General features: G+C 46.1%; 1 protein-coding gene across 5 annotated transcripts in view; it reads left to right on the top strand.

Annotated features, from left to right (window-relative positions):
- LOC120796235 (cullin-9) overlaps nt 1-19,004 on the top strand; it is a 42,834-nt gene that overhangs the window by 11,043 nt on the left and 12,787 nt on the right. For 2 of the 5 annotated variants that reach the window (XM_040138786.1, XM_040138791.1), the window contains exons 4-28: nt 54-668; nt 1,759-1,900; nt 1,996-2,186; nt 3,690-3,876; nt 3,959-4,210; nt 4,891-5,089; nt 6,222-6,423; nt 6,738-6,928; nt 7,009-7,205; nt 8,505-8,653; nt 9,639-9,727; nt 9,820-9,925; nt 10,011-10,238; nt 10,602-10,692; nt 10,871-11,042; nt 11,174-11,279; nt 12,743-12,838; nt 12,945-13,120; nt 13,491-13,624; nt 14,118-14,303; nt 15,945-15,974; nt 17,196-17,332; nt 17,497-17,679; nt 17,964-18,121; nt 18,287-18,485. In XM_040138786.1, coding sequence (XP_039994720.1) covers nt 54-668; nt 1,759-1,900; nt 1,996-2,186; nt 3,690-3,876; nt 3,959-4,210; nt 4,891-5,089; nt 6,222-6,423; nt 6,738-6,928; nt 7,009-7,205; nt 8,505-8,653; nt 9,639-9,727; nt 9,820-9,925; nt 10,011-10,238; nt 10,602-10,692; nt 10,871-11,042; nt 11,174-11,279; nt 12,743-12,838; nt 12,945-13,120; nt 13,491-13,624; nt 14,118-14,303; nt 15,945-15,974; nt 17,196-17,332; nt 17,497-17,679; nt 17,964-18,121; nt 18,287-18,485 — 4,416 coding nt within the window. The remainder of the gene's footprint in view (nt 1-53; nt 669-1,758; nt 1,901-1,995; nt 2,187-3,689; nt 3,877-3,958; nt 4,211-4,890; nt 5,090-6,221; nt 6,424-6,737; nt 6,929-7,008; nt 7,206-8,504; nt 8,654-9,638; nt 9,728-9,819; nt 9,926-10,010; nt 10,239-10,601; nt 10,693-10,870; nt 11,043-11,173; nt 11,280-12,742; nt 12,839-12,944; nt 13,121-13,490; nt 13,625-14,117; nt 14,304-15,944; nt 15,975-17,195; nt 17,333-17,496; nt 17,680-17,963; nt 18,122-18,286; nt 18,486-19,004) is intronic. The other 3 variants (XM_040138788.1, XM_040138787.1, XM_040138790.1) reach the window with 3 other exon arrangements.

The raw sequence follows: 19,004 nt of genomic DNA, 5'->3' as shown, positions 1-19,004 counted from the left end.
TAATTTAAAGGTGCCTGGGGGGGCTCTTTAAAATGTCCCCTGTTTGTGTTCAGATTCCTGGGAAGCTGCTGTTCTCTCTGGTGAAGCGTTACCTGTGCGTCACGTCTCTGATGGACAAACTCAACACGGCGGGGGCGGACTCTAGCTCTGACAGGCAGGACGCCAGCCCCTCCCCTGCCTCCACCTCCTCCTCCAGCACCGCCCACCAGACGGAGCACCTCCGGGTCCAGCGGGAGTTCGACTTCACCATGGCCATGGCCAACCTGATCTCAGAGCTGGTCCGGGTGATGGGCTGGGACCGGAACCGCCAGCCCCCCAACGGCTCTGCCCACCGCCTCGGAGGAGGCGGGGTCTGCGCGGAGGAGCAGGTGGAGGAGGTGTCCCGCCCCGTCCTCAGGTCCATCTTCCAGCCTCGATTTTGCGCCTCCCCCGTCGCTCTCACTGCCAGCTCCGCTGTCGCAGCGCCTACCGCCACACCACCAAAGAAGAAGACAGGAAACGGATTCAAAACACGCTCTGACTTCGCCAGCCGCTCAGCCTACGTGGAGTACGTCCAGGACAACCTGAAGAGCGGCATGATGGTCCGCATGCTGGAGGACTATGAGGAGGTGAGCGCCGGGGACGAAGGAGAGTTTCGCTACAGCAACGACGGTTCGCCACCTGTTCAGGTGAGGAAACGGACACAAAATGTCTGGACCTTACACGTCTTTGTGTTTTTTAAGTTTAGGGCTGAAAATAACGATTCTTTTCATCATCGATTAATCTGTTGATCATTGCCTCGATTATTCCATTAATTCCTTTGTCTAAAAATATCAGAAAATGGTTCAAACAAAAATAGCCGTACTAATTTTCCACAGCTGATGTATTCAGACTCCTCCTACATATTCAGTTTACTATCTCATATGTTGAAGAAAAGCATCAAATTCACATGTTTGTGAAGCTGGAACCAGAGAACATTTGGCATTTTTGTTTGAAAACTGCTAAATTGATTAATTGCTTTTCAAAATAGTTTATTAATTTTCTGTCTAATTGTTGCAGCAGTTATTTTGACAGGGGCAGCATGTAATAAGACTCCAAATATGTGAACATTGATCTGTTGTGCCAGGTACAGCTGATTTCACAACCAACACCTTTTATATTTTACACACGGAGGACATTACACAACAGAAAGATTATGAACGTGAAAATTGGGAGGAGATGTTTGGATTGTTGGAGCTTTCAGTCGGTTCAGACCAACAGGATGAGCGAGATCAGCAGACTGTCAGTAGGCTGCTGTCATCTACTGTTTGGCCGCTGAGCCACTGAGAGTTTATCAGTGATTGTAGTCTCTAGTTATTGTTCCAGATGAATCCTCACAGCTGGAAGGTTTCAGCTTGGCTCCAGATGTTGGAGGCAGCAGCTCCTCCTGCTGGTTGGGGGAATATACCTTTCATACCTTTCGACTGGAGGGTCCCGGTCTGAATTCAGTTTCTGTTCTCCCGAACAGTTCTACCTCCAGGTCACTGATTTGGTCAAACATAGGTTTCAGGCTGCTACAACTTGTGCACAGCTGCAGCAATTCAGAAAATAAATCAAGTGGACAAGAAAAACTTAATTAGCTTGATTCATCTGTTGTTCAAAAATATCAGAAAATAACTCGATAAAACTCGGATCATATTTAAAAGAGTTCCGACTGTGCAGAAATAGTAGTTTGACTTTTTCCAGACCCTGCCCTGTATTTTAATGTGCCCTGTGTGTGTGTGTGTGTGTGGTGTTCAGGTGTACTGGAACTCCCTGTCCAGGACTTACTGGGTCCACTGGCACATGGTGGAGATCCTGGGCAGCGGCAGCAGCAGTCAGGCCGAGAAGGAGACGCAGGAGAAAGCCTCGTCCCTCACACAGACACTCAGACTCACTGCAGGTAAGACCTGATCACGGACACTTTACCTGACTATCTACCCGCCTGTTCCTTGTCTGAAGATGTTTCTCCTTCCACTACTTCTTGCTGCCAATCAGTGAGCCAGACGTTCTTCTCGAAGCCTCCCGGCGGTCTCTACTCTCTGCCGTACCTTTCGGAGGGTCTGCAGATGGAGCCGGTGGCTCTGAGCAGAGCTGAGTGGTGGGAGATCCTCTTCTTCATCAAGAAGCAGGAGCCAAAACAGCAGCAGGAGGTCAACGGCATCCTGCTGCAGAGCCTCGATGACCAGGTAACATACCAGGAGGCATGCTGGGAAACTCAGGCTCCGATCTGTTTTCAGACTCCGAAGATTGATTTTAATTTAGTGGAGATTCCAACGTCTCTTCTTCTGAGGTATTTTTCTGGATAACAGACCTCCAGCTGAAAGGCTAAGGGCCTTTTTCAGACTGAATCTGTAACTTTTCTGTCTCATCTCTCTGTTAGAGGCAAGTCCTTCAGACTGAGGTGTCTGACAGCAGCGTTTCACAAAGAGACCCAACGCTCTGTGATGTTAGTCTGCTGGTGCACAGAGGGAGCTCTGTGAAAAATGATGATGATACCGACGAAGAAGAGAGTTGACAGTTTTCTGACAGGCTACCTCACTAATGGCTTTTAAAATGCAGCGTGAGCTTGAGTGACACCTTGCCCCCCGATAAATTTTAATTACAGAGTTCTACTGCTGGTTTAAAACGTCTGACAGTCATAGAAAAAAATAGAATTGAAACTCATTTAGCTTCTTCATGCTGTATGTTCTGAGATTTACTGGACATTCATACAGGAAGGACGTGCTAGTGTAATTATTACTGTGGTTGTACAAGGTTTAGTTTTATTTTTTACTTATTTTGTCCTTCGCTGTTTCATTTACATAGACTGGAGTTTTCCACAATTGCTTCAGATTCACTCACGGTGTTTTCTGGGTTGTTACACCTACTTTCTTTTCTGATTTGGTGGAGAGATGTTAAACGTGCAGTAAATTCTGTCGGTGCATGTAACATGGGGCTGCTGTGAGAAATGTTAGTGGTTCGACCTGTACTGTTGCTGTCATGGACTTCATGTCACTCGGGTGTGTACTCGGACAGGTTCAATTACCCGAACGTTGACAGAACACAGTGCTGGTCTGAGACAGGCTTCTCTTAACCTGCTGTTTCTACTCATGGATTCATGAAGAATGGGAATAATTTTCTCTTATTCAGCCTGATCACACGCACACAGGAAACCACTTTACTCAAAAGAAATTAGGTTGTGCAGAAAATCGGAAACTTTCACGTGCATGGTTAAATCTGCACACACAGTGTATAAGGGACAGTGTATGCTGCTTTTCTTTTTTCATGACTCCTACTTATATGTGCTTTTTGCCTGAGTCAACAGTCACCTTTTCAGCAGGAAATGGTTTATTCTTCTAAAGTCTACTTAGAGTCAGTTTCAGTCAGTCGTTCTTTAAATTATTTTGAATGAGAGGGTACATCTCTAAATCTGATGATCTTTCCTTTTAATGCTGCTCTGCTGTCACAGTTATAGTTTCTCTCTATGACCAGCGCATGCTGACATGGAAAAAGCTGCCTAGAAACCTGGTTACCTGTTTACATGGCAGAGAAATCAGCATTCACCTGGAGAAATCAGGTTTCTCTAATCCCCTACCCTGGTTACAGAAACCAGGTTGCTCGTTTACATGTTTCAGAAATCAGATTACAAAAGAAAACTGACAGAAACCTGTTTACTGAGCCGCATGTTAACACACTGCTTGGTCCTCCAGGATGGGGAGCTGGACGACTCGTCTCTGATCAGCCTCTCTGTCCCCGGAGATGTGGCCAAGAAGCTGCTCCACTACCTGAAGCAGACGCTGCCGTCGTCGTGCCTGAGCGACCTGCTCTGCTCCCACGCCTTCTCTAAACACTATCTGAAGAGAGGAGGAGGATGCCTGGAGGACGAAGAGCTGCTGGGTGAGGACAGAAACACCATGAAACGCAACATTTTTGCATTCACAAAACAGCCTCAGTGAGTCTCACTGTGCTTGCTTCCCAGCTGAAAGCTCTCTGGGTTCGTCAGGTTTGGGAGGAGGAGGAGGAGCAGGAGCAGGAGCAGGAGCAGGAGCACAGAGCTCTTCGTCTTCATTGGCAGCCTCGGCATCCTCTTCCTCAGCCATGGCCTCTGTCTCTAAGAAGGCAAAGAAGGAGATTCCTTCTGATTCAGGCCTCAGCAGCTCAGAGACGGAGAGCGAGCTGCCAACAGAGGATGACAGCAAATACCCCGATGACCTGGAGGACAAGATGAAAGGTGGGGGACATGTAGGGGGACAGGCGTCTAGATGGGGGTCAAGATATCACCTAACATGACTGATAAACGTAGAACGTGACAATGTAGACTTGTTTTTATGTACTGTGGCTGTGTGTTGCTTTTCATTTTCTTTATGCGCCTCTGTGTAATCACTGTGTGTGGATTTGGTATCAGTGATTGTCGGAGACTGGGCTTCAAACCAATCACACACACAACGTCACACTAACACTCTCTTACTTTTTTTAAAAATTCAGATTTGTTTTAAATTCATCGATGCTTCTTGTTTTTTTGATTTATAGAGTTAAAAGACAAAGATAATCTCATTTCTATAGAGAGAATAGAATCAGATAAAGTCACACAGCTGTTTGTTGTTTCCTCCCAAATTTAGAAGAAAAGTCAGAGAAAAGTGAAGTCGGACAGTTTATGATTAATGTAGCTCATACTTGTATAGATATGACATTAAAGGTGTACCCTACAGTACTCAGCAGTAATTAAAGCTGCTGTGGTGAATTCTCTTAAACGGAGTTTCTGTTTACATTCAGGTGCACGGTGAGCATCAGGAGCAACGTGCGGGAAATACATTTCATTCTAAAAATATTGAGTCACCTGCAGGTTTATTTTGGTGATGCAGCTGAGATCGTGGACTGAGTATGAACTCTTCTGTCCTGACCTCTCTGCAGTGTTTAACAACCCCCGGGTCCAGGGGAAGAAGACAGCGCTGGAGAAGCTGGGGGAGGTTGTGGACATCCTGAAGAAGGGGGGGTCGAGCTCAGACCACGCTCAGCAGCTGGCTGCAGTCCTCTTCATCACCAGGCTGTTGGAGGAGAAGGGGGCCCAAGAGAAAAACTCCATGAGGAGTGACTCTGCCCAGACCATACGGTGAGAAACCAGTACAGGGATGGGCATTATCAGGGCAGTGTTCCAGGTAATAACCAGAGCCAGGTGTAGTTGAGGTAAGGCAGGCGGCAACACATTTCACTTAACTTAATCACAAACGACGAATGTGCCTTACAGGGCCTTAAAATCTGTATAACACTGTACGACACCCTCAATCCTTAGACACTGGAGCGTAGTGCGTTCCAGTAAATACACAGAGCTGCTGGTTAGTGGAGTGCAAGGAGAGTGGAGAGTTCCAGTAAACACAGCCGTAGCATTGTCAGAGAAACAGACGCAGTCAGAGGGTAGTTCAGGGCGCGCAGCCTGGGGCTGTGGCGCGTTCCCAGGAAATAGATAAGGCCGGAGGGGAGTTCAGGGCAGGTAGCCTGGGGCTGTGGAGTGTTCCCAGGAAATAGACAAAGCTGGAGGGTAGTTCAGGGCAGGTAGCCTGGGGATGTGGAGTGTTCCCAGGAAATAGACAAAGCTGGAGGGTAGTTCAGGGCAGGTAGCCTGGGGCTGTGGAGTGTTCCCAGGAAATAGACAAAGCTGGAGGGTAGTTCAGGGCAGGTAGCCTGGGGCTGTGGAGTGTTCCCAGGAAATAGATAAGGCCAGAGGGGAGTTCAGGGCAGGTAGCCTGGGGATGTGGTGCGTTCCCAGGAAATAGATAAGGCCAGAGGGGAGTTCAGGGCAGGTAGCTTGGGGGGTGTGGAGCATTCCTGTCTTGTTTCAGTCAATTCAGCTGTTTCCACAGGCTGAGAAACGCCTTGGGTTTTACTCACATTACACTCGTATAAACATCTTTTTGTGTTTGGAGCCTATTTTATTCACGTAACTATATTGACTGTGTGTTGGGCTCAGGCAAGTCTCAAAAGCCATGCTAATTCACTGAACAGTATTCCAGCAAATACACAGAGCCGGTGGGTAGCTCAGGTGGCCCTGAAAGAGTGGCGTGTTCCAGTAAATACGCAGAGCCACGGGGCCAGCTCTGTCTGATCAGAAAGCTCGAAACCTCTGCAGCCGACATTAATCGTCAGGTCATTATCAGACACTTGAACATCTGCTAATGATTGTAACATCTGTGAAAACAGTCTCAGTGTGTGAGAGCCGGACTTTGTCTTCGTGTGTTCTCCGACAGGGATAAGGTGCTGAAGCTGCTGGTGGAGCTGTTGGGTTCGCCGTCTAAAGACGTGGCGATCAGCACGCTGAGACTCACTCACCTCCTCATGCTGAAGTACGAGTGGAGGGTTTCCTTTGCCACTGAGGGGGGAGTTAAAGCCATCCTGTCCTGCATGCAGGAGTTCTCCTCTGTCACACACGTTCAGCAGCTGGCGCTCGCGGTGAGGAAGCTCCCCACGCATCACTGAAATGTAGTTTAGGGTGAAAATCCACTGATGACGCCGAATGTGTCAGACCGAGTCTTGGGGAAATTGTAAAATGATGCAGCAGACACGTAGAGTATTTTGAAAACGTGAAGTCTGTGGTTTGATGTTCGACTCACAGAGCTTCAGTGAAGGGCTGCAGCACCGGCATACACCTGTCGATTGTCCAATTTCTTTTCATCCTCTGAGAATGAGGGACTGTGAATAAAATGGCTGTAATTCCCAAACGGTTAATGAAATATTTTGCTTGTGCGGTTGTTTCCTCCTGTCAGACTCTGAAGGTGATAACTGGAGCCAGTAAACACGACCTCCGCAGCGTCGGCAGCAGCCTTCCTCTCTCGGAGTCCGGCACTCAGATGATGTTGGAGATCTTCGCCAGCATCGGCTCGGCCACGCCCGAAGGCTCCAGGGGCCTGCTGGGAGCCATCCCCGCCGCCATCGACCTCATGCTCAAGACCAAAGGGTACCTGACCGCTCCCGCTTTGGGTTTTTCCGTCTCTGATGGTCTGCTTCGTGTGTATTGATTACTGATCATCTTCGCAGCTGCATGCTGTCGGTGCGAAACGGCCTGCTGGTCATCATCATGCTCATCTCCAACCATAAGAGTCTGGCGGAGCAGCTGGTGGCCTGTGACGTCACCGCCGTCCTCAAAAGGTGTCTGACTCTGTCCCGAGCTGAGACCATGCTCGCCATCATCGCCCTCAACCACATCTCCATGGTCCACAAGCTGGAGAGCAAAGGTACGACTGACGACTCTCAGAACCCAGCGCTGTTTTCTTCACATTACAAACCTGTAAAAATGAGGTCCAGACCATCTTTCGTCTCGCAAATCGAAACCAACCTGCTGAACCGCTAATGATTATTTAGATTATCGATGGGTCTGACCATTGTTTTCTTGATCTGACCAGTGACTGTTTGATCTATAAAATATCAGAAAATGATAAAAAAAAAATACTTAAGAAAATTTCCTCATTAGCCCAAGATTATGCCATCGGAATTTCTTGTTTTGAATGACCAACACTCCAGGACCAAGATTTCCAGTTTACCATCCCATAGGACTGTGTTTCCCAAACCTTCGGCTTGTTATCTGCTAAAATAAACCAGTGTCCACCCATCTTTCCAGGATGTCATAAGTTAGTAAGTTAGAAATTTAGAAATTGATCATATTGTCTCATTTGAATAGTTTTTTGAGGTAAAACCATAAACTCACTCGCAGATTGCTGACGAGACTTCAAACCGATGCAAAAGAGTTTTTTCTTCTTCTGCTCTACAGAGGCTAAAAGTTCATAATTAAAAAGATATAACATCAGTCCTCATTTTCTCAGATGTTCTCCTTTATCAAGCTTCATCTGGTCAGTACTTCAAAACAATTTAGAGTCAGTCTTTAGAGCGCTGACCCACTGCTGCTGAATGAGGTGAAAAGAGTCATAAGTAATAAAGAGATGGTGTTTGTTCACTCGTCTCCTGTGTAGACTGAATCTTGTTCTCCCCTGGTATGTGTGTCAGTGTGTGTTTCTGTCCGATCTCTACTGGCAGCAGTTTCTGTTTCCTTCTGCTTTTCAGTAATTTAAGTGTGAAGGGGGATGGGTATTATTTTTGAATGTGTGCGGAGGGACGTGAAACCGTATCTCAGTCTGTATGTGTGAAGCGGTCAGTGTCCACTGAAGCACCTGGGGATTGTAGTTTTAGTTCAGGTGCAGCAAGGGAGACCAAGATGCAGTCTCGATCGCTTTTTGTGAGTTATGTTGTAGTTGTTGTCCTGAGCAGTGAATGTAAGGCAGCGTGAGCCTGTGAGCCTGAACTCAGGGCATGGAGCTACCGACACATTTACGGATCTCAGGCATGATGGGAGTGTAGCAGTAGACCGATGTTAAAAAGAGCCCGTGGAGATGTAACTGAGGTGGAACTGCAGATTAATCTGATGCTCCTGCTCGTGAAGCAAAATACTTTACATTTTTGAGTCCATATATTTACAGATTCTTTTACACCAGTTGTGTTTACTGCGCCGTGTTGCTGCTTGTGTGTCATTTCTCCTGCAGAGAGTCGTGAGCAGCTGGACTTTAAGGACACGGAGCTGCAGATGTTGGTGGTGAGTCTGAAGGAGCTAACGGCCACTAAAGAGGTGATCCAGACTCTGGAGCAGCTGCTGTGTGACGACGCCTCACAGCTGGAGGAGGAGCGCAGCCAGGTACGCGCACACACACACGCACAGACACGCACACATTTACCTGCTAATCCTACGAGTGAGCAGGATCTGTGTTCGGCAATAAACCAACTCTTAGACAGTTTTTTACCACATAACGAAACCATGCCGCTGGATCTTTTTATGCAATAAAATTAACAGAAATATTTTTATTACTTCATCAGTGTTTTTCAGTCACTTCTTCAGTAACTAACCCAAACTCGGCGAGTCCTGTGACATAGCGGAGTGACTGGAGGTAGATATTTGTCATAGAGCTTTTAAAGTCAACTCATTTTAATCCGTGACGTATCCTGACATTTTGTATGATGTGCATCAACCTGTGATGACATACAGCCCCAGTGTGTGTACAACTGGACCGATATAGGTGAAAACAGCCTTATTGTTAAGAACATGTAGTCTGAACGGGATGTGTTTCAGCTGTTTTGTTTTTTTTTGTTCGTTTTTTTTTCGGTCCTCGGTCACCTCACGAACGTTTTACAGAAAAGATACGCTTCTGTTTTTATGACTCCAGATGTTTACACAGGTGGCGAAAAGACTCTCACTTGACTGTCAACTTAAACTCTTAGCTGTGACCCAGAGTTAGTTTTTACAAGCTTAACTCCAACAGAGTGAGACGTCTTCTCTCTAACGGATCACATCAAGTCAGTTTCGGGAGTCACATTCTCTAGTTAAACTTTGATTTTGAACGGATCAATAATTTAAGATTCTAAACTTCAGGACCTTCAGTCTTTGGATCATCATGTAACATCAGATGTATCACATTTGGTGTCTGCAGCTGTTTCACTGTGTCAGATGCAGATTTAATCACATTTAGGTTCAATATAAGCATCAGATCAGACTCTGTCTCTAAAGATACCCACTGGTAAAGGACTTGGATCAGGATCAGGACCGAAAAACTCGATTGAGACTCCTCTATTATCGATCAGTCTGCCTCTCTGTGTTCAATCATTAAATATAATTGTTCGTTCAGGTGACTCACAGTCGTGACACCTACCAGGATCTGGTTCGTCTGATGGAGCAGCACCGAGCAGACCGGGCTGTGCAGCTCTCCATCCTCAGGTACTGACCAATCACAGCCTGACCTCTCTGTGACATGTTGGTGTTGTTGTGTCGGTCAAGCTGGCCTGATGTTTTATTTCTTTTTCCTGCAGGATCCTGAACAAGTTCCTGGACAACTACCAGGAGGACGTGCTGCCATGGCACGAGAGCATCGAGCCCTGCCTGTCCTCCATGATGGCCTTCATCAACGACAGAGAGGTCAGCACACGCAGCCCAGAGGCAGAAAACAGAGAAACAAACCCACCGCTTGACGTGCGTTAACCTCCTGTGATTGGTCCTGCAGGTTGTCCAGCTGTTTATCCGCTTCCTGTACCGGCTGGCGTCTCTGAACAAAGACTACGCGGTGGTGATGTGTCGTCTGGGGACCAAAGAGGCTCTGGTGAAGGCTCTGGACAAACACAGCACGAACCTGCTGCTGGTCACTGAGCTCCGAGACCTCATCACCGACTGTGAGAAGTACGCCAGCCTCTACAAGAAGATGACCACCAGCGTCCTCGCAGGGTGTATACAGGTAAACCCAAGACGGGGGGTAGGGGGGTCGTTAGCGGGTGCAAAAAACCTAAAACCTCTTCATCCAGGGTGAAGAACCAGCAGAGCAGAGACTTGGAGAGAAACTGCAGTTCTCCGAACAGATACCAAGACTTTATGGAGAAGCTTCAGCTCTGTTAGACAGAAATATAAACTGTGTGGTAAGAATTAACTGAGGGGCACACAACTGACTTCAGTCACAGATGAAACACTCTGAAACAAGACCCTCACTGTTTCACGGTCACATGGTGCGGGACGGAGGAGCGAGGACGGGGGGAAGCAGAACTGGACGTATGGAAAGTCCCCGTTGACTATATTACCTGGTCTACTTTCTGTTTCCTGTCAGATGGTGTTGGGTCAGATCGAGGAGCATCGCCGCAGCCATCAGCCAATCAACATCCCTTTCTTTGACGTGTTCCTCAGGAATCTCTGCCAGGGTCTGTTCCTCTCATTCTTCTGTTTGTGAGACCTGAATGAATGTAAATAAACCAAGTAAATATGAATAAGAAAGCAAAACAGATGTATAAAGGCTTTATACTAATTTACTTTTCGGTGGCTGCTTGAGGAAGCTTGTAGATAAAGTATCATAACTGGTGTAACTGGTGTTGCGTTCAGGTTCCAGTGTGGAGCTGAAGGAGGATAAGTGCTGGGAGAAGGTGGAGGTTTCGTCCAATCACCATCGAGCTAACAAACTGACCGACAAGAATCCCAAGACATACTGGGAGTCCAACGGCTGCACCGGCTCACACTTCATCAACATCTACATGCACAAAGGAGTGGTCATCAGGTAAAACTCACTCTTCATAATACCTGTGTTAACACTGTTACTGATTCTATGACAGTTGACTTACGACGCTCTGTCGTGTGTGTGTGTGTGTGTGTGTGTGTGTGTGTGTGTGTGTGCGTGTGTGCGTGCAGGCAGCTGGCCATCCTGGTGGCCAGTGAAGACTCGAGCTACATGCCGGCCCGGATCCTGGTTCTGGGAGGAGACGACCCCACAAACATCAACACCGAGCTCAACACAGTGAGTCTGTTCTTCGGATACCAAATGTTCCCTCAGGATTGACAGACCCAGATGAAAACCATGAGGACAAATTCTCGTCGGACCTGGTCTGAGCCATGTTTTACCTCAGCTTCATCAAACTTGGCTCAGAGTTAGAAAGAGGACTGCCTTTCTTAGTCTTGGACCAACCTGAACCCTAAGCGAGCGTATGACCACACTCTGTCTTAAAAATACATTTTTAATAGTTGTGTTTATTAATCCAGTGCAAAGTGAAAACCCCTGGGTTGTGGGTATAGAAGTGCTTTAGTGGCCCAGAGGGGCAATTCAACAGCATTCAACAAATAATTATCTAATTGGCCTGAATGTAGGACAACCCTGATTAGATACCTGTGGAGGACGGAAGACAGTTTGACCCTGGTCCTGTTGGAAAGTTTCCCTGAGATCCTGTTAATCCAAGGAGAAGAGAGTCCTAGTCTTGAGGCCTTTGAAACATGAAATGCAGTGATGGGTGTGTCTCAGTCACAGTCTCTCACTGTCTCCTGTCAGACTGTGGAAGGTCAGAATTATTTCCTCTGACAGTCGGTATCTTTCGGTCTTTCTGAGCTCATCATCTGTGACAGCTGTGATTCTCGGCTGTTTGACAGGTTTTCTCCCTGGTTCATTTCTGCAGTGAAGACGTCGGAGACGCAGTGAACTCGCTTTCACTCCTCACGGATTCATTCAAAACAGAAACTCCTGAAGGTTAAACTGGACCAACCAAACCCTGTTAGTGCCGACTGACTGACTATACACGGACTGAAAACACTGGCTAGCCTAGCAAAATTAGACTACCACCAACCCATAATGCATCACTCTCTGTGGAAGACCAAGTGACTCTGGTACTGACTGAACACAATATCTGATGCTGTGAACACGTAACTGTCTCGTCCTCCAGTGTGAGACGACCCCAGCTTTTTCAAACCAGATCTCCAGAGAAAAACATGCTCTGCAGCGTGGTTCGGTTCAGTTAGCCCTGTGCTAACATGGGTCTTAGCCGCGTGAGGACACAGGAACTGCTTACAAGCTCCTGGAAACCTCTGGCCACACAGATCTGGCTGGTTTTAATGATGCTGAAGCAGGATTTTGGAGCTTGTAGCTCTACTGGTGGTGGTCCCACAGCTGATGTGCTCTCCCACCAACTGCTGGCGTTTTTACTGTCAGAGAGAGAGTTTGTCTGTTGTTTGCAAAGCTCTCAGTAGGAGCGGTATTTGGTTTCCATCTATGATCTAATTCTGTCGCTCTGAGGAGACTTTTGTCTGACGTGGCTTGTAGTTACGAAAGAGGAATGTTCCCAGAGGTCAAAGTTCAAAACCTGGTTTAAGAAATTCCATTTAACTGTATTTTGCAGTAAGCCGTGGTCTTATTGTGTCTTCTTTAATATGGTAAAGCACGTGTCTCATGAATAAAACCCTACCTGCTCTTTCTCTGTCTCTGTCTCTGTGCAGGTGAATGTGACCCCGTCGGCCAGTCGGGTGGTTCTGCTGGAGAACATGACCAGGTTTTGGTCCATCATCCAAATCAGGATCAAGAGATGTCAGCAGGTCAGACTCTGAGTCCAGCTCTGGTTCTATTAGGTGGATGTCTTCCTTTACTATCCTGACCCCACCCTCTCCTCTGGCGCCCCCCCACCCCACCTCTCTGTAACAGGGCGGTATTGACACTCGGGTCCACGGTTTTGAGGTTCTGGGTCCGAAGCCGACGTTCTGGCCGGTGTTTAAGGAACAGCTGTGCTGTCGGACCTACCTGTTCTACAGCACCAAGGCCCACACCTGGTGTCAGGAGGTGATGGAGGACAAGACACAGCTACTGCAGCTCTTCAACAAGTAAGAGAAATAACAAAAAATACTGCAGTAATACTGTTAATACTGCTGCTAGTAGGAGTACTGCTGGAGTATACTGCTGTTGCTGTTACTGTGGTGCTGCCGCCCCCCAGGACAGATCTTACTCCTTACAGCTTCGAACACCATCTGAAACATACCCATGGAGACACAGAGACCTGATTTGGAAGGGAGCTGATGCTGAAAGCTGTTATAAACTGTGTGTGTGTGTGTGTGTGTGTGTGTGTGTGTGTGTGTGTGTGTGTGTGTGTGTGTGTGTGTGTGTGTGTGTGTGTGTGTGTGTGTGTGTGTGTGTGTGTGTGTGTGTGTGTGTGTGTGTGTGTGTGTGTGTGTGTGTGTGTGTGTGTGTGTTCAGACTTAACAGCGCTCTGAGACATGAGCAGATGTTTGCAGATCGTTTCCTGCCGGATGCCGAGGCAGCTGAAGCTCTGGGTCGAACCTGCTGGGAGGCTCTGATCACCCCCATCGTCCACAGCATCACACTGACGGGTATACACACACACACACACACACCTGAACCCCTACCTTAACCTGATTCTAACCTGAACCTTTCAACCAAGTTTGACCCTTCAGACCTTTCAAGCAGTTTACTCTGCTGCCATGTTGTGAACATTCTTCTGTGACGCATCCAGCTGTTAAAAACCAGAGGAGCTAATAGAAGTCAGCTCAGGATTTTATTATGGAACAGGTTCACAGATTTCTAATGAATGAAAATCTCACTTCTACCTCAGCCGTTGAATTCTTTGGATTAGAGGATTTTTTTTTTTTTTTAGTGTTTTCACTTTAACGTGTTTTCCTCTGGACTTTTTTTAATGTCTGCAATCCATAAATAAATCCCATCATATATATATCAGTCTTTACAGTTGCTCACGGTGCAGAAATGTCCTCGTAGTGATGGTTTAAACCTCAAGGTGGACTTTACAAAGATAGCGTAGCAGTACAAGCACACACACTCACTGAGTCCCTCTCTATGTTTACCCAGAATCCTCAGTATCCAGCCCTCTGTCCTGGCTGCTCAGTGAGTACCTGGATAACGCCGAGACGGCCCGCCGCTGTAAAAGCCGGGCGGCCATCTTTAACTCCAGAGTGAGACGTCTCACACACCTGCTGGTTCACGTGGACACGAGCCGTCCGGACAGCGAGGAGCTGAAACCGCCCGTCAAATCAAGTGAGTCTGAAACGCTGATGCACCAGAAACACCAGACGGCACCGTGTGAAACAAAGTATGGTTCCAGTTTATTCCCCCTCGCGTCTTATTTTGGTCGTTTGTCCATCATTTCCTCAAAAAACAACATTTTACTGGCCAAGTTGAGATCAGGGATCTGGGAACATGGTGGACAGTTCTCATCTATTGGAATGAAAGTCGAAACTAAAACTGAAAATAAGACCCAGGTAGGGTAAATCCTCTCCTCTTTGTCTGAGAGTCAGATGTTCAGACTGATCCCACTCACATCTGTACAGTGAATATAAAGCCACAGTCAGCAGCTGGCTAGCTTACCTTAGCATAAAGACTGGGGACTAAATCCACCTCCCAGCATCTCTAAAGCTCACTGATTAACAGGAGCTATCTTTCATCTATAAACAAAGCATAAAACAACAGATATTTGTTTTATGCTTTGTTTTCTTTCACAGGGAGTGTTGTCAGTCTTCTTATCTATTTCTTTAAACCTGATCAATAGTCTCAGCTCATGTTAAACGGTTGACGTGTCAACAACAAGAAGTAACCTTTAAACAGCAGTCAGTATTTCCATGTCAGTCTTCAGGACACTACTCATAGTGTTCAGGCGACTAGATGTGAAAGTCCAGAGTCAGTTTCTAAACCTTTTCTAGGCCCCAGAAAGCAGAAATCATTAGTTGGTTGTCAGGTAAAGTTTATCCCAGCTTTGTATGTTTTCTGTTTTCAAGAAGGAAGAGTCGGCTTCAGAAAGTCTGCCTGCTGTGACAGATTCTGTGCTTTTCTTGTTCCTGTCAGCTGCTTGTGGTTTGGTGTCTGACATTAAACACACTGAAGAAGAGTTTGCACTTTAAACAAGGGGGAAGGTTTTGGTTTCAGAAGTGATCGAACATTTGTATTTGTATCGGTAAATCATGTTGTGATCGCATTTAAATACATTTACATCAATCTAGGAAGTAACAAGTTATGATGACATCAGTCCAGATATCCTGCTATCTGTAATAACAGTATTATAACATATAATTAAAACGTCTGTGGAGGTCTGCATTATGGATCCACTAACCCTAAAATCATGTTTCGTTTCTTTGATAGAAACTAGAGAAACCTTATCTCTGTCCTGCCTTGTCTTTGCATATTTGCTGTAAATCAAAATATGGATCAGCTTTTGTTTTTTTTTTTCTTTTTACCAGAAAAACCAGCTGAAGAGGTGGAAATACTTTTTCAGCCCTGAGTAGTGTCTTCAGGTCCCCACTAAAAAGATAGAGCAGCCTGATTGAATCTCATAGTTTCTGTGAGAAGTATGGGAGGACAAAACAAGGAACGTGCCCCCCCCATCCCACTCATAATTTGGCACATTTCACAGCATGCAGACTCTCAGTTGCCTCCTGTATGAGTTCTGAAGTTTTAGCATCTGTACACTACACTTAAAAAAAAAAAAAAAAAAAAGTAAAGCGTTGAGTATATTTCCTCACTTATATTCTATTTTGATTTAAAGTATCATGTAAATGTTCCCATCTGCTCATCCAGAGGGTTACTTGATACACATATCAGGGAAGAAAGAGGTGTGCAGCTTGTTAAGAATGAATACTGAGCGTTTTTATTCCTCGATGTCTAAAGAGTTTATTTTGTCTCCAGAAGGTCTCAACAGAAGCAAAGAGCTGAAGAGTAAGTAACAGCTGAGTTTAGAGGCAGTCTGCTGCATTTTGTTTGTTTACGCTCTGCTCTGTGACATTTCATGTGTCCAAATGAGGACAGGAAGTCGTCACGTCGCCTCCTGCTATCTAACCTCTGACCTCTGACCACATTAATGTTTATGTTTAGTGTTTTTTCTGTATTTTTGTTATGCTCAAAAAACCCCATGAAAAGATTGTCTGTGGTTCTCAGCTCCAAGCTTTAAAACTCCTCACAAATATAGATTTCATTTTTAAAAAGTCTCAGTAATTTTCCTGAAACAGCTGCTCACTATAGTTTTTATCAAACAGGAGGAAATAGTGCGTTTATTGGGGACTATTTTTTTCTGGTGCTGTAGTGAGTATCTGGGGCAGCAGGACGGTGTGTGTGTGTGGGGGTGTGGGGGTGTGGGTGTGGGTCGAGATAAACCACAGTGTTTGTCTTGATGGTGATGAAGGAAACATGTCACCCAGAGCAGCAGTGTGACTCACTGATGTGTTTTAATAGTTTCTGGAAACAGTGGAGCTCTTTGGCTTTCCAATCGCACCACAGCACAGAAACATTAAAGGATCAGTTCACCCAAATTATAACAAAAATCATATGCTCCCGTGACATTTAAGATACTCAATTTACAATCACAGGAGACCAAGAAAATCAGCCAATACTTACATTTGAGAAGCTGAAACCAGAGACTAATCAATTTACTAGCCAAGCATTTCAGATCCACCACCCGTGTCTTTGCATCTTTTTTTTTTTTTTTTTTCCATTTGCAGGTTCCCCCCCTCTAATATTTGCATTCAGTCTAAACACCCCTTTAGATAAAACATCAGGTTATTAATGACCCAGAATCTAATACTGCAAATGATTTGGAGGTAAACATCCAGCAGGGGGCATCACTTGACACTTCCTCCTCCTCGTCTGAACTGACTGAAACATTCAGCTTCAAACAAACCAACCTGAAGTCATCAGGACGCGGTTACACTCCATCTTTTTCTTTTAGTTTGGACTGCTCTTATTTTTACTGCAGACTTCCTGTTCCCATTGTAGCCATGACACTGATGGGATTTCTTTTCAGATGGAAAGGAAGGACAGAGCAGAGGCACGGCTTTATCTTTACGTTCATGGCTGCTTTCATTTCCGTTTTCATTTTTCTGGTCAGATATATCAATGACGATCTTCATTCAGAAAATCAGCCTTTTTAAATGTTTCTTCCAGATGGTAAAGAGGGCAAAAACAAAGACACCGCCGCGGCCTCCTCTTCCTCCTCATCTTCCTCAGCCAAGCCCAAAGTGAAGAGCAGCAGCAGCATCGCAGGCATCGCCCTCTGTTGGCAGGGGGTTGTACAGCGCCAGGTAAGAGGATCACATTTGTTGGTGTTTCTGTGTTTTATCTCTGGGTTATCATGAGAGTTGGTCCAGATGAGATTTTTGTCCTCAGAGGTTGAATCCTGATGTTTTTGGTTAAAAAATGATCTCTCAGATTATGAAGCATATAATTGACACCCCCTCCCCCCCAGGTGAGGAAATTTCTGGAGTCGAGCTGCAGTCTACCGGACTTCGTGGAGCGCTACCGGACCCTGTACCTGCGGCTGAAGAACGCCATGGAGGAGCTGTTCGGACAGCAGACTGCCTTCGTCCTCGCCCTTCGACATGGCTTCTCCGCTGCACTGCTGCAGCTCTCCATCCTCAGAGCCATGCATGTAAGTCCCGACAGGGTTAAGTCAGGTTTAACTCTGGTTTACGAAAGTAATGTCAAGTGTCTGCACACTGGATTAAAGCTTCCAAAACCTTATCAGCAATTGTTAAAAACTACTTTTGAATGGTTCATCTCAGACAATTGTGTCATTGTAATTGATATACAGTGGTAAACAACAGTTAAAATTAGTAGCCTAATGTGTACTTCGTCTACTTTGTCACTGTAATGGTGAAACTCAGGTTTTAGTTGATCTGTGCAGTGTGATGACGGTGTTCTCTTTGTGTGCAGGTGAGCGAGCGTTTCGCTCAGTACATCGATCAGATGATCCAGGTCAGCGGCACGGCGTCCGGCAGCGTGGAGACTCTGGAGCGGCTGCAGCAGTTTCTGGAGCCGATGCTCTTCCTGTCGGGCCTGGAGCTCGCCAACACCTTCGAACACTTTTACAGGTCCGAACGCCACGAGATCGAGTCGGCTGCAGTTAGAACAATAATGGGCTGCTAATGGACGTTCTGAGGGTCCGATTGCAGCATCAGGAGTTTTTAAGATATTACAACATGACACTGGAAGGAATGAATTCTAAACCTTGAAGAGATATTTCTCTCTCTCCTCAGGTACTACCTGGGCGACCGGCTGCTGGCTCAGGGGAACGTGTGGTTGGAGAGCGCCGTGATCGATCATATCGGCAGCTGCTTCCCGAGTCGCTTCCCTCAGCAGATGTTGAAGAACCTGAGCGAGTCGACCGAGCTGCAGCAGGAGTTTCACCTGTACAGGCTGCAGCAGCTCGACCGGCGCCTGCAGGAACACGACCAGGTCGGCAAAAGCCAGTGAAAAGATTTCTAGCAAACAGAGGACAAGTTCTTTCGCTTGTCTCAATCTCCTGCAGCTTTGACCTTGGCGTTATTTGCTGGTTTTTCTTTCACCTCGGTTATCGTAATCAACCATATCGGCTATCAGAAACAAACTCAAGTTCCTCCCAGTAAACAAGCTGAGTTTCAGCAACTTGGTCATGGTGGATTCTGTCTCCTTTTGTCTCTTTTTCCAGTCCCTTTTGGTTCGTGTTATGCTTTTGTTATTTTTATGGGGTTGTTCACTTTATTTTTATTGTATCAACTCAAGATGCATCAGAACAGCTCACAAACAGAGGAGATGATCCGATTGACAAGTGGACTTACATTAAAAAAAATTATTCAGTTGGAGAAAGAGAATGCTTTTTTTTTTTTTTTTTTTTTGGCAATTAAAAGTTAAATCCTAAATAAATAACTTGAATTATTGCTTGGAAACATTCTCAAGGAGGACACCAGGGAGATTAATACCCAAAAACCGAATTAA

Source organism: Xiphias gladius, chromosome 11 (assembly GCF_016859285.1).
Source record: "Xiphias gladius isolate SHS-SW01 ecotype Sanya breed wild chromosome 11, ASM1685928v1, whole genome shotgun sequence".
NCBI lineage: Eukaryota > Metazoa > Chordata > Actinopteri > Istiophoriformes > Xiphiidae > Xiphias > Xiphias gladius.
This window is presented reverse-complemented; position numbering and strand designations above follow the sequence as displayed.